Source organism: Hippopotamus amphibius, chromosome 8 (assembly GCF_030028045.1).
Source record: "Hippopotamus amphibius kiboko isolate mHipAmp2 chromosome 8, mHipAmp2.hap2, whole genome shotgun sequence".
Taxonomy (NCBI): domain Eukaryota; kingdom Metazoa; phylum Chordata; class Mammalia; order Artiodactyla; family Hippopotamidae; genus Hippopotamus; species Hippopotamus amphibius.
This window is the reverse complement of record NC_080193.1, coordinates 12,194,142-12,208,683: the sequence shown is the minus strand read 5'-3', so window position 1 is coordinate 12,208,683 and position 14,542 is coordinate 12,194,142. Positions and strand designations below refer to the sequence as shown.

The 14,542-nt window shown below is 49.0% G+C and overlaps 1 protein-coding gene across 2 annotated transcripts in view; it reads left to right on the top strand.

Annotated features, from left to right (window-relative positions):
• Positions 1-89: 89 nt before the first annotated feature.
• Positions 90-14,542, top strand: part of TPCN1 (two pore segment channel 1) — a 69,307-nt gene continuing 54,854 nt past the window's right edge. The window contains exons 1-2 of one of the 2 annotated variants that reach the window (XM_057744478.1): positions 90-269; positions 2,845-3,081. In XM_057744478.1, the coding sequence (XP_057600461.1) occupies positions 2,970-3,081 (112 nt within the window). In that variant the 5' untranslated portion in view covers positions 90-269; positions 2,845-2,969. Of the gene's footprint in view, positions 270-2,844; positions 3,082-14,542 lie in introns of those variants that run through there. The other variant, XM_057744479.1, reaches the window with a different exon arrangement.

Below are 14,542 nucleotides of genomic sequence, written 5' to 3'. Positions count from 1 at the left end.
AGCCAATCAGAGCTCATCGTGGTAGCCGAGGTAGCCAATAGGCAGCCGTGAAAGGAAAATGGGGCGGGGCCGGAGGGGTGGAGGGGACAGTAGGCGGCGGATGGGAGAGCTGGCGCAGCTGCTGTGGTGGCAGCGGCTGAAGTGGCGGTGGCTGAGGTGGCCGCTGCCACTGCAACAGCTCCGGGCTCGGGGCTTTCGCGGCGGCGCCGGCGGGCTGGGCTGCGTGGCGCGGACCCCGGCGCGCGGTCCGGGTTGCTCGGGCGGCGCGTGTAAGAATTCAAGTGGTGTGAGGGATGGACTGTTGGAGAGGGCAGGGGTCAGAGGTCAGGGGGCTCGGAGTGAGGGGATGCGGCTGGGCAGTGGGGTGTGGGAGGCGGGCAGGCCGGTCCAAGAGGGGCTGCGGGGGAGTCGTCGCCGCGCCGCTGCCTCCAGCCCCGGTCGCGGCGGGGGCGGGGGAGCGGGCGCAGGGCAGACGAGGGGGAGGGCCCGGCGGGGGAATCGCCGGTACAAGCCCGGGACGGCGAGAGGGGCGCAGAGCCGAGCACGTGGACCAGGAGTCCGTACTCCTCTTCGTTCCCCTCCTCCCTCCTCTGCTTATCTCCCTGGCGCCCTCAGGCGACCCACCCCGCAAGAGCTGGGTCAGGCTGCCGGAGTGGAGAGCGAGATGGCCTGCTGGCCCTCCTTCCCTGGAACCTGTCCCTAGGGGTGACGCTTCCCTTCTGGGTCCTCAACAGAGGAAGAAACGCCGTGACCTTGGGCAAGTCCCTTCTCTCCTCCGGGCCTCACTTTTCCCTCTCTGTCAAATGATGGGTTTGAATTCAGATGAGGAGACTGGTCTGGGAAGAGATGAAGGGTAACGTCCAAGCGGGGAGGGTCCCTGAATTCAGACTGCCTGGGTTGAAATCCGGACGCTATCCCTTCCCTGCTGTTTACTTACAAGAGACACAGGTTCACTGCCCTAAGCCTTAGTTTCCTCATCTGTGAAGTGGGCATATTAGCGAAGTAAGCTTGCCTAACAGCAGCACTCTTCACATTTTGAGCCAGGTATTTCTATGTTGTGGTGGGTCTCCCTTGTGTATGGTAGGATGTTTCAGGGTATCCCTGGCCTCTACCCATGATGACCTGCCACCCCCTACTTGTGACAATGAAAAATGTCTCTCTACATTGCTAGTGGCGGGGGAGGCACCCCGGCTGAGAGCCGCAGAACTAATGCATGCATTGCAAGCAAACAGTTATATATATTATACAGGTAAAATAAAAACCAGTAGCTATTTTGATAACAAGATACAGTTAAGAAAGCTCTTCTTGATGACTTGAGAAAGTTAATAGACTCTCCAGCCTTCAAAATAAATAAGGGAGAGAAGGATGAGACGCTAATAATTGTCAAAGCTGAGTGATAGATACAGGAAGTTCATTTACATATTCTCTCTATACGTTTGAGTGTGTTTGAAAATATCTGTGGTAAAAGGTTAGGCCAGAAAGAAAAAATCTAAAACATACAATTCTTAAGACAGCCAAATGGTAGCATCTCATTTGGAATTTCCTTTTCTGTCCTCCCACTACTGAGGTTTAAAAGTAAAATTAATCCCCAGATCTGGAGGAAACTTAAAAAAAAAAATCTCACAGGAATTTTGCTGGACAGAGTGCTACAGGCTTAGCAGGAAAGAATGGTGCTCACTTTTACTGCCTAATTTTAAGACAATATTGGTGCACGGGGGCCTGTCCTGGATTGCTTGCTGATATGTGAAGGAAGTAAATCGCTGGGTTGCCATTCAGTGGGAGAGTTTGGAGGCAAACTTGATGGAGACCAGAACATGGCAGTTTGAGGAAGGAACCTGTTGCTGTTTTCAGGTTCAAAGGTCAGCTGTTAGATCTGCTGTGTTTGCTTTTCTTTTGGCCCTCAGCGGAAATGGGAATGTGTATAAATAGGAACTGTAACAGGCTAGTTCTGGCCATTTTGAATTGGGAGTTCAGAATGAGTGTTTTTGCTGCGTGACTCTGGACATCACTTAAAAAAAAACATTCTAATCTCTTCCCCATTCTAGTCTCATTCCACCTCCACAAATACATAAGTCTAGGAGAATAATAAGAATGTTATGGACAAATCTAGATGACCTGGCACACTAACTCTTTATAGGTCATTGGAGCTGCCTAAATACCAGGGCTGGGACTTGGAGGAATTGGTGTATGGTGGCTGGGAGCACAGGTCTGGAGTCGGTTTGTGTAGTTCAAAGCTTGGCTTTCCAGCTGTGGGTTCTTGCACAAGTTACTTAACTTCTCTGAGCCTTAAGTCTCCCCCCTCTGTAATAGGGGATTATAATCCTATTTATCTGTTATGAAGTTTCAATCAACTTTACTTAAAAATTGCTAGAAGAGCCCCAGTACATAGTAAGCACTCACTTAGTACTAACTACTATTATTAGAATGATTGTGTGTATATATATATATTTTAAGACTTTAAAACCTCTGCAAAACTCACACACAAACAAGGGTTAAGGGGGGTGGAGGGGGAACATATTAGCCATTATCTCCATCTCCAGACATAGTTACCCTTAAGTTTTCAGTGTTTATTCTTGCATAGCTCCCCCCACCCCATATTTTAATGCTATTATCCTGCAATACTCTTCTTTTTGTATTGAGATATAATTCACATTACTATAAGATCCACCATCTTAAAGGGTACCATTCTGTGGCTTTTAGTATATTTGTAAGGTTAGGCAACCATCACCACTATGTAATTCCAGAACATTTTCATCAGTAGTGGTTATATTGTTTTATTTTTTATCTTTTTTACTAGCAGTTGTATTTTGGTAACTGTCTTTTTTTCTCCCCCGCAAACCCTAGAAGATGCCACTGATGGAGGAGTTTCTGAGAAGCACCTCTGGGCCAGTGGCTTTGAACGGGAGCTCAAAGCAGAGACTATTTAAAGCTCTGGACATCGCATCCTGAGGGCTGCAGGAGAGGAGAACATGGCTGTGAGTTTAGATGACGACGTTCCCCTCATCCTGACCTTGGACGAGGGTGGCAGCGCCCCACGGGCTCCCTCCAACAGCCTGGGCCAAGAGGATCTGCCCAGCAGAAGTAAGGCGGTAGGGTGGGCTGGGGAAGGGGGTGCAGCTTTTCTGTTTCAGGGGGCGCGTGGTGGGCTTGGTGGTCTGGTGGCAGACTCATGTACCTGAATGTTCGACCCCAAAGTTCTGACACAGGAACTATTGGGACACTGATCCTATGGGGTCCTAATCCTGCACCTCCAATTTAGGGATGCTCTCTGGGACTAGCCTACCCTGTTTCCCTCAGTGCCTCCCCTCTCTTGCACCTGCGGGTACCCTGGTTTTGTTTGTGGATGCTTGGTGGAGACCTCAGGCAAACCTGCTCCTTGGCCAGCTTCCCTGCCCCACTCCTCGTTAAAAAAGAAACAGATTTCACCATTGGCCTCTGGCTGCCTAATCTTTGGCAGGAAGGTGGCGTTGACTGCTTCTCCCCGCTGGCACTCAGTCCCTGCGCTGCCCAGGACAGGGTGTAAAGAGGCAAGCATCTGTCTTGATCCATTGATTTGAGGGTTTGGGGTTTTGCTTTGTCTTCCTCTAAACCAAAGCCCGGCGGCACAAAGTGAACCCAAGAGAGGTTGTGAGCTTTCAATTTTTTAGACTTTGAGTGTGTTTCTGGCAGAACGCGAGGCCTTAAAAACCTTTCTTGTCCCGAAGCCATTTGCTTCATTCGCTCAGGCCTTGGGTCCAGGAGAGACTTAAAATAACTTGCCTTTTATGGAGGGTCCTAAGATGTCAGGAGCGAGTGCTTTAGGGTCTCCTTCGCAGGTGGTGGGTGTGGCGGTGTCTTTACCCACCAGCCATACTGCTGAGCCGGGACAGAGGGGTATTGCTGAGGTCCTGGGAAAGACAAGCCTCACTCTCCCATCTCCTTTGTCCAGAGAGAACACAGTTGGCTTGCTGGGAGCTTAAAAGGCTCCTGTTGGAAGTGGTGAAGGACAGCATTGTTCCCGTGGATGCGAGGGCATTGGGGCCTGGCTCCCTCTAAACTGGCCTCTCTGCTTTAACCTGTTCACCCATCCAACGTCGTCGAGCTGGGTGTTTGAGGAAGGCTAAAATGTAGACTGGATTTTTCCCTAAGCACCATTCAGTACCAAGAAATCAGTGGCTGTGATTTCAGGCCCACTTCTCTTTTTTTTTGATATTTTCCTTTATTCTGTTTCTCATTTTATTTATTTTTTTATTTCTAATTGAAGTATAGTTGATTTACAGTGTTGTGCCAATCTCTGCTGTACAGCAAAGTGACTCAGTTATGTATATATACACACACATACTCTTTTTTTATATTCTTTTCCATTATGGTTTATCATGGGATATTGAATATAGTTCCTTGTGCTATCCAGTACGACCTTGTTGTTTATCCATTTTAAATGTAATAGTTTGCATCTACCAACTCCCGACTCCCAGTCCATCATTCTCCCTTCCCCCTCCCCCTTGGCAACCACAAGTCTGTTCCCTATGTCTGTGAGTCAGTTTCTGTTTTGTAGATAGGTTCATTTGTGCCGTATTTCAGGTTCCACATATAAGTGATATCATATGATGTTTGTCTTTCTCTTCCTGACTTACTTCACTTAGTATGGTCATCTCTGGTTGCATCCATGTTGCTGCAAATGCTGCATTATTTCCTTCTTTTTCATGCCTGAGTGGTATTCCATTGTATATATGTACCACATCTTCTTTATCCATTCGTCTGTGGTTGGGCATTTAGGTTGTTTCCATGGTTTGGCAATTGTGAACAGTGCTGCTATGAACATAGGGGTGCATGTATCTTTTTGAATTATAGTTTTGTCTGGGTGTGTTCCCAGGAGTGGGATTCAGGCCCACTTCTGAAATACCCTAGAGTTGAAAAGCTAAGTATTAGGCTCTTTCTTAACTAAGATCCTATTTGCAAGGTAGGCAGTATTAGCCCTATTTTACAGAGGAGAAAACTGTGAGTCAGAGAAGTTAAGGAACTTGCCTGATGTCACACAACCAAGCAGGTGGTTGAGCAGAGATTTGAACCCAACGCTGTTTGACCCCAAAGTTCCTTCCCTTCCTCTTCTTCCCTTTTTCCTCCCCTTCCCCTCCTCCCTCTCTTTTTCCTCCTCCTCCTTTTTTCTTCATAAGCCCTTAATAAGTGTGAGTGTTGGTCCTTAGTGTTTACATATATTATTTCATCGTATACCCTCAAGTTGGAGTTATTGTTATCATCTATATTTATTGGGGAGGCAAAGCCTCAGAGAGGTTAAGTAACTTGTCCAAAGTCACACAGCTAGCAAGCAGCAATATCTCTCTGATCTTCCATCTAACACCACCATGTAAGGTGCTTTGGGGAAAGGGATGTAAATGAATATGACATAGTCTCAGCTTCAGAGAAGGATGCCCCCTAGTGAGGGGAGCAGTTATGTCCATGGCCAGTGAGGGAATGGACTGGAGGGAGGGTGGTTGACATGCCGAGGGTATGGATCATTCTGGAAATAGCCAGGCTCAAGGTTCTAAATTGGACTCCTGATCATTGTCACAGGTGCCACTTTTAAGTCCTCCCACAGTATCAGAGCTGATGGCAGGGTGTCCAGCACTCCTGCAGGATCAAAGTGGGAAGAGCAGCCTAATTCTGTGTCAGCATCAGGTTTTGAACCAATGACGGCGCTTGACGACTGGGAAATAGGCCAAGTAAACAATAAAACTAACCTCGGATTGGCTGCTAGCGAGGCTGTTCCTTTCTTGGCAGGATTGGTGGCTCTTTTTAGTTTAAGAAAAACGAAATATACCACTGACGGGGTCCAGGGAAATTGTGCTTTCTGTGGAGTGCACTTGTGCCTCGGTTTCCTCACCCTCTTCCTGGGATATTTGCTAAAACCTCTAGGAACTAATGGGGAAAAACAGTAGCGCCTCTTGGAGGAAAGGAGAGATTTCAGAGGAGGCCTGCTTGCCTGGCCTCCTCCACACGGGCCTTTCTTATTTCGTGCTTGGATTTTGGCATTGACTTTATTCTCAAGGTCCCGCATCCCCGCTTATCTGAGTTGTCTGTCTAAAACACAGATCTGACCAGGCATGGGCATACCTTATTTTATTGCGCTTCGCAGATACTGCATTTTTTACAAATTGAAGGTTTGTGGCAACGCTGCATCGAGCAAGTCTCTCAGCCCCAGTTCTCCCAACAGCATTTGCTCACTTCCTGTCTTGATGTCACGTTTTGGTCATTCTTGCACTGTTTCAAACCCTCCACCAGCAAAAAGATTAAGATTCACTGAAGCCTCCGGTGATGGTTAGCATTTTTTAGCAATAAAGTATTTTTTCATTAAGGTGTATACACTGTTTTTTAGCATACTTAAGAGACGACAGTATAGTGTAGACATAACTTTTACGTGCACTGGGAAACCAGAAGATTTGTGTGACTCACTTTATTGTAATGTTCATTTGATCGCGGTGGTGTGGAACTGAACCCACAATATCTCTGAAGTCTGCCTGTAATTTCCCCAGCTTGCCGCTCCCAGGACCTTCCTGTTCCCTATAGGATGAAGGCCAAGCTCCTTAGCCAGCATATTTGTGTTCTAGTGCCTTCTTGCCTGACCAGTCCCATTTCCTGCCTTAACCCACAATTCTGGTTCTCCGAATCCCCAGTACATTCTTAAACCTCTCTGCCTTGCTGGTAACTGTCTGGCATGCTTTTCCCATGCCATGTTTACTTACGAGCTTAGTTCTGTCTTGACAATCTTGCTGATAATCCCATCCCTTCAAAGCCTTCCCTGAACCTCCCCTTCCCGACGGGGCTAATTACTCACTGCCCTTTACTGCTTTGGTATCTGGTCTAGGCTTCCATTATTACGGCAGCTTACTGTGTGGAAATGACTTGTTTAACCATCTGACCCCTTCCCAAGCCCCGAGTGTCCATTCACCTGTGTATCATCTAGCTCGATGCCTACCGTGAGCAGGCCCCGCGACAAGTCATGGTCCAAATAAACCTGGTTGGGTTTCTGAGCTTGGTAGCTCACGGGAGGGGCTGTCTGAGGGCTCATTCAGAGGTGGGCAGCAGCCCCTCCTGCCTGTGCCCACCAGTGGTTGGAGTCTCATCACTCCCAGCACAGCTGATTGTCCTGGGGGCTGCCATCATTGGCCGCTCCCCTCCCCCGCCCTTGGCTGATCTAAACCCTTGAGGTATGAAGGAGTTGGCAGAATGCAGACAGAGGGGAAAAGAAAAAAAGCTTTCTAAAAACAAAATCCTTGAAAAATAGCATTTCTCTAAAGAAAAATAAATGCAGAGTACTTAATCATAGTCTTTAAAAAGTAAGAAAGTTTCTGTTATCTTCTTTATAAATAAAACATATAAGTTCCAATAAAAAAAAAAAAGAATGCAGACAGAGGTCTTCAGTAGAGTTGGCAGCTATGTGGGCACTACAGCCACTGAGAACTAAGCCAGCTGTCTGAGGGTGTGAGCCTCGGTTGAGCCTGGGCCTGCACCCTGACCCAGCAGCTGTCACTGGTGCCTTCCTCTGGCTGTGTACCTTGTCTTAGTGTGCTCGGGCTGCCGTGACGAAAGTTCACAGACACGGGGGACTTCAGCAATGGAAATGTATCGTCTCAGAGTTCTGCAGGCCGGAAGTCCAAGATCAAGGTGTCAGCAGGGTTGATTTGTCTGAGGCCTCTCTCTTTGGCTCTTGGTCAGCTGTCTTCTCACTGTGTCCTCAGTCTGTGTGTCTCTGTCCTAATCTCTTCTTATAAGGATACCAGTCCTATTGGATTAGGGCCCACCCACATGACCTCATTTTACCTTAATTACCTCTTTTTTTTAAAAATAAATTTATTCATTTATTTATTGGCTGCATTGGGTCTTCATTGCTGCACACGGGCTTTCTCTAGTTGCGGTGAGCGGGGGCTACTCTTCATTGTGTTGCACGGGCTCCTCATTGTGGTGGCTTCTCTTGTTGTGGAGCACAGGCTCTAGGTACCTGGGCTTCAGTAGTTGCAGCACATGGGCTCAATAGTTGTGGTGCACGGGCTTAGTTGCTCTGCGGCATGTGGGATCTTCCTGGACCAGGGATGGAACCTGTGTCTCCCTCATTGGCAGGTGGATTCTTTTTTTTTTTTTAGTATTTATTTTATTTATCCATTTATTTTACTGGCTGTTTTGGGTCTTTGTTGCTGACTGTGTGCTTTCTCCAGTTGCAGAGAGTGGGGGCTACTCTTTGTTGCAGTGCGCGGGCACCCCACTGCAGTGCCCTCTCTTGTTGCAGAGCACGGGCTCTAGGCATGCGAGCCTCAGTAGTTGCGATGCATAGGCTCAGTAGTTGTGGCTTGTGGGCTCTAGAGCACAAGCTCAGTAGTTGTGGCGCACGGGCCTAGCTGTTCCACAGCATGTGGGATCTTCCCGGACCAGGGATCGAACCCATGTCCCCTGCATTAGCAGGCGGATCCCTAACCACTTCACCACCTAGGAAGCCCCATGGCAGGCAGCTTCTTAACCACTGCGCTACCTAGGAAGTCCCTTAATTACCTCTTTAAAGGCTCTGTCTCTGAATGCAGTCACATTCTGAGTTCCTGGGGGTTAGGGCCTCAACATAGAAATTTTAGGGGGACACAATTCAGCCCATAACTGTCCTGCCCTTTCTTTAGATGTGGTTCCCAGGAATTTGGCTGTGCTGCATGTGACCTTTGACCCTATGCTAGGGGTGATCAATGCTGAGGAATTATCCATAAAGGAAACTGGAGGGTTTGGATTTTTTTTTTTCCTTATGTGGGTAAGGATGAACTTTATCCAAGACTCAAACATCTCTGGGCTATAAGAGTAGCTGCTGAAATGCTAATGAATGACTCACAGGCAGGAGATGTCAGGTTGATAAAGGAGGCAGGTGTAAGCAGAGGTATTTAAAGCCTGGAAATTAGGATTAACCTTGAAAATAGTCATTGGCGTTGGCTTGATGGTGCGGTTTAGAAATAGCCCGCTGTCTGCATTGCACATCAGTCCGGGGTCTGGACCATCCCTAGAGCGTAGACTCTAAACATTGTGGGCCATGCAGGGATTTTCCGGGGCAATTCTGGTCACACTCAGCTTCTGCCTTCTCTTTGCCTTTAAACCCAACAGCTGCCTAAGATGGGCCTGTACTATGGGCCTTTTCTGGGTGATGAAAGAATTGTGGGCAAGGCGGTGGCTGAGGCTTGAGCAGGGCACTTTGTCTCCCACACCACCTTGGTGCTGGCGGTTCATGGTTTTCTGGTGAAACCATGCAGGGCTGAGGCCTAAGGTGACGGAGCAGAGGACCCTCTGTCCCTCCTTCGCCCCGATGCCTCATACATCATCAGGAGTTACCTGGGACCCTATACAAGGTGGAGGGCCACCGCCCCCTTGCAGGGGCCAACACATGGCAGGCACCTTGGCTCCCTTTCCAGAGTTTTCATGCAGCAAGAGCCAGCTGGCAGCAGGCTCAGTCAAGGTGGGCCAGAACTGTTGGCCTCAGGGCAGATGTAGCCAACATGAGCTGGGAAAGAGCAGTGGGGCTATATTCCCAGCAGTGACCGACCCCATGGTAGGCACTGCATCGCAGAAATCTGTGTCTGTGGTTCTTTCTCCAGCCGAGCTTCGCCGGCACAGCTGCCAAAGAATAAACAAAGCCCTAGGACTTGGGTAGCTTTGGTCACTTGTGATAGCCTGGGCGGTGGAATGGTTAAGCACTTGGGCTCTGAAGTCGAGCTGCAGGCTTCCAGTCCTGGCCGAGTATGGGACTTAGCGTCTCCAAGCCTCAGCCCGCTTGTCTGCAGGGTGGGATCCCGATAGCATCTTCCAGTAGAGTTATCGTGGGGGTTTAGGGAGACCGCGTGTGTGATGCCCATGGTAAGCGCTCAGCCAGTCGTAGGCAGTGTTGTCACAGCCAGAGACTGGGCTTCTTCTTTGGAAGATCATGGTGCATGAGTGGGGGTCCTGAACCCAGGCCAAGATCTGAATCCTTTTTTTTTTTATTTTTATTTATTTATTTTTTATTATTATTATTTTTTTTGGTGAATCCTTTTTTGCCTCACTCCTGGCACAGCAGGGGGCCACCGCCAAGCCGGGAAGCAGAGGCAGCATGGCAGCTGGAGACCAAACAGCAATTAGAGTTTCACAGCCTCCCAGGGAGCTTGGGCGCTTGGCTCCGCCGGAGTCAGTCCCCTGGCTTTCCTAGAGCCTTGCCAAGGCAGAATGCCTGTGTCACCAGGCCGGCGGAGGCACCAATTAAAATGGTCAAGCACTGGCATGCTGGGTTCCAGCGTTGTAACCCACACTTGAAGCCTTTCACTTCCTCCACCCTCTGAGTCTTCATGGGGCATCCTGTCTGTTGCCTTGGGTCCCCCGCTATGAAATTCCATCTCTCCCCTCCGCACGCAGAAAGCTGCCACATCGAAATGGCAGTCGTGGCAGCTGGGCGCAGGCTGGAGCGGCTGCTGCGCTGCTCTTTACGTGTCCCCTTAGGGGTGTCTAAGTTCACATTTGCTCCAAGAGCGCTTCATGAGGCAGGACAGTCAACTTCTCAGCCTCCAAGTCAGGGAGGGAACACAGAGGGGGCTCTGGTGGCTCCTGACTGCAGTGCCCTCCCTGGGGCTGCCTTGCGAATCACAGCACGGTGGCCCTGGAAGGAAAGCCAGAGGAAGCACCAAGGGATCAAGCCCCTGGGAGGGACGTTGGTCCCAAGACCACCCCCATCCCCCCTTCATGCTCAGGGAGTCCACCAGACTCCCTTTGCTGGGTGACTTCCCTGATTTGGACGTTTCCGGACTCTCTCCCTTCTCTCCCCATCAGTCCAAGCTGAGTAAGGTCGTTCACAGTGAAAAACAATGGCTCACGGGAATTGAGCCCCTCTCACATGCCAGGCAGCATCTGAAAGCACTTTGCTTGTGCCGTCTCTGTCATTGGATCCTCCCAGCAGATCTGTGCAGTTGGTTCAGCATCTGATGGAAGAGGAAACTGACACTCTGAGAGGCTGAAACTTACCCAGGGTCACGCAGCCAGGAAGTGTCAGCCAGCAGCCAGGAAGTGTGGGCCACAGCACTGGAACCCAGGTCTTCTGATTTGGGGACTCAGGCTCTGAGCTGATGTGCTGCACGTGATGAAGGAAAGCTTTGTGAAAGAGAGAGAATTTTAGGCCAGAGAGTCTTTTCCAAAAGGAAGCTGGTTTCTACAATATCTCTATCTTCATCTCTCTTTTTTTTTTAATTAAACTTTTTATTTCCTACAAGGCATGTTATTCTAAATTGGAGCTCCGTACCTAGAACTCCCTTTTGTGTTATAAAACAGCAAAACTTATGGAGGTTTCATTGTACACATTGTATTGAGTCACAGAGAAACTAGAAGACACAGGCGAGTGAAAAAAAAAATAGCAAAAGACAGCCACGATTTCATGCAGCTTTCTCCTCAGTGCACACCCTTCTCCAGCACTTCTTACGCACAGGCGTTTGGCTACGTTTTACATCATGGTGGTTGGAACAAGACGGTTTGGGCTGAAAAATGGGAACTCATAGTAGTTAAGATTTGGGAAAGGAAGGGCAAAGGAGGACCAGCCTTGGAGCAGGGCACAAGACTCAAAAGGCCAGCAGGGGTGGCCGAGGAGGGCCATCCCCTGAGGTCACTAGTTCCCAGGGGCAGGTGACCCCATATCATCACTTGCCTGGAGAGTGTCCCTGGACGGGGGAACTGATTCAGACCATCAGTGCTTGCGTTGCCTTTTTTTAAAAACTTTTTAAATTTATTCATTTATTTATTGGCTGCATTGGGTCTTTATGTTTGCTTTGTGTTAGAGGTACTTGTCTAGTCGTAAAAACATACAGCTCTTTATTCAAAGCACTCGTGAGGCTCTGGTTCAGCTGAAGTGACCTTGTAGCAAGGACCTGAGCTCGTGACTGCCCCAGGCCTGGCTGGGACTGGGACGTGCTGGGGAGCGTGTGTGCTGATGGGGTGGCCGCTACTTCACTCTGGCCATTTGTTACCATGTAGGCTCACAGGCTGCTTGTGACCATGTCTTCCATTGTTTCAAGAAAAATCAAAACCTAAGCTTTTCATCAGAAGGCTTCTGACTTTTATTTTATTATTATTATTATTACTTTTGGCTGCGTTGGGTCTTCACTGCTGTGTGCGGGCTTCTCTAGTTGTGGCGAGCAGGGCCTACTCTTTGTTGTGGTATGCAGGTTTCTCATTGAGGTGTCTTCTTGTTGCAGAGCACGGGCTCTAGGCACGTGGGCTTCAGTAGTTGTGGTGCACGGCTCAGTAGTTGTGGCTTGCGGGCTCTAGAGCACAGGCTCAGTAGTTGTGGTGCACGGGCTTATTTGCTCTGTGGCATGTGGGATCTTCCTGGCCCAGGGCTTGAACCCGTGTCCCCTGCATTGGTAGGTGGATTCTTAACCACTGCGCCACCTGGGAAGTCCCGAACCTTCTGACTTTAGATATCGGCAACCAATTCACATTTCTCAAACAGCCAGCTAAGTAAAATCTAGTCAGCGGCTGCCACTTTATGACCTCTGAGGTAGAACATACCTGTTCAGCCTTTGTTTTTTGTTCAGAACAAACTCCATCAAAATAAGGAAACAATACAAAACCAACTGATGTGCTCTTCATGGCCTGGTGTGCTCTTCTTCACCTTTGGGTACTGTTCTGTGGGATTCAGAACTGGCAGCGGGGGAGCTTGTCTCTGCCTCTACTTGCTTCGCCTAAAGAAAGATCAGATTTTGGGACTTCCCTGGCAGTCTAGTGGTTAAAACTCTGCCCTCCCACTGCAGGGGATGTGGGTTGGATCCCTGGTCAAGCCAGGCCAGGCAGGTGAGGTGGGAGGAGAGAACAGGTGGGTGCATCTCCCGGGAACCCCTTCATCTTTCTTTTCTCTTTATTCCTTCCTTCCTCTGGGTTGCAGTTCATCTGATTCTTTCTCTGCTGGAGGCCCCATTTCTCCTTCTTTCTTCTTATCTGCATCCACCTTTACCACTGTCTTCTCTTTTCTTAGCTATTTGATCCTGGGTCTGGCTAGGACTCTTATTTTGGCTTTGACTTTGAGATGTGTAATAAAGATTCAAGTGGGCATTGGAAGCGTAAAGAAAAAGTAATAGTTTAATAGCTAGTCGTCTTCTAATTCTTTTTTTTTTTTTTTTTTTTTTGAATTGTCTTGTCAACTGAAAAGCTAAGTAGAGTTTTTCAACTGGCTGGCACAGATTTCTTCAGAGCTTAGAACTGCTATTTATGGAGGTCAGAGAAACATAGCACATCTAGTTATGGCTCGTGAAGGATTTATGGTCTGGTTGGCAGTAAGACAGACCAGTACGTGACATGCTACTTTTGTGTCTTTTATTATAACCTTGAAGAATTTAGAGGAGGAGAGAGTAAGGATGGGCAGGGGAGGTGGAAGCGGTTCCCCAAGGAGGTGAAATATGGGGGCAGGAGGTGGAGTCAGTCTGCTTGATCTGGGGAGGGAGCAGCATCAGGAAAGGCTTTAGAGAGATTAAGCTTGAATGTGCTTAGTGTTTAAAGAGCAGATGAACAGGAAGCAGGAACTGAAAGACCATCTCAAGGAAAGGAGCAGGGGAGCAGAGGTGTAGAAGGTTAGAGTGAGTGGGTGGGTGTGCATGGTGCTTGGGATGGAGGACAGGGAGGAGTGATTGGATCCAGATCTTGGAGGGTCTCTCCACCCTCCAGGGCCATGCTGAGGAGTGAGACCTCATCCTGGGGGTGATGCAGAAGTCCCAGAGTGCTTTAAGCAGGGGAATGACACAGTCACGTTTCAGGGGAGCGTCTGAAAATTCACTCAGGCTGCCCTGCAAAGAGTGGTTGGAAATGGGGGGTGAGACCAGCTGGCAGGGTGGTGGCCTAAGAACATGATGGGACCTGTTTGGTTCAGCCTGAATGGTGTTTTAAGCAGGTATTATTCTTGGTCACAGCATGAGGGCTCAGCACCTGTGGTTTCACACACCCTAGCTTCCCACGTTTCCTACCTGCCTGGTGCCTGTAGGCGTTTGAGTTTGTAGCCCTGGCAGTAAATAGGACGGCGCTGTGGCAGGAGCTGAGAGTGCAAAGGACAATGAAGGCTCGACCGACGGAGTATATCAGCCTATGGACAAGTAGAGTTTAGGCACAGATGGGAGTTGGGGATGCTGGGGACAGGACGGAGCACCTGGGCAGAGGGAAAAAGGGGGTATGAGCCTCCCCGTGCAGGCCAGAGATGCGTGTGCTGAGACGGATGGGGTCTGAGGCGTGGTTAAGAGCACGTGCCAAGTTTGAGTCCAGCCCTGCGTTTACTGCTGCGGGACGTTGGGCACTTGGTTTCCTCATCTGTAAAAGGAAACTAGTACCAATGCTACCTTAGAGGGCTGTCCTGAGGTTGAAACAAGACAGTGTACCTCCGACAGGCACATTGCCTGGTTTGCAGCAGACCGAGCACTGGGGGAATATTAGCCGTTTTTATTAGGGGAAGGGTCAGAGCAGGTAAACCTATTTTATGGAGAGCCTAGAATGCCAACAGCAATTTATTTACTATTTTTTTCTTAAAAAAATGTTTTTTAACTTT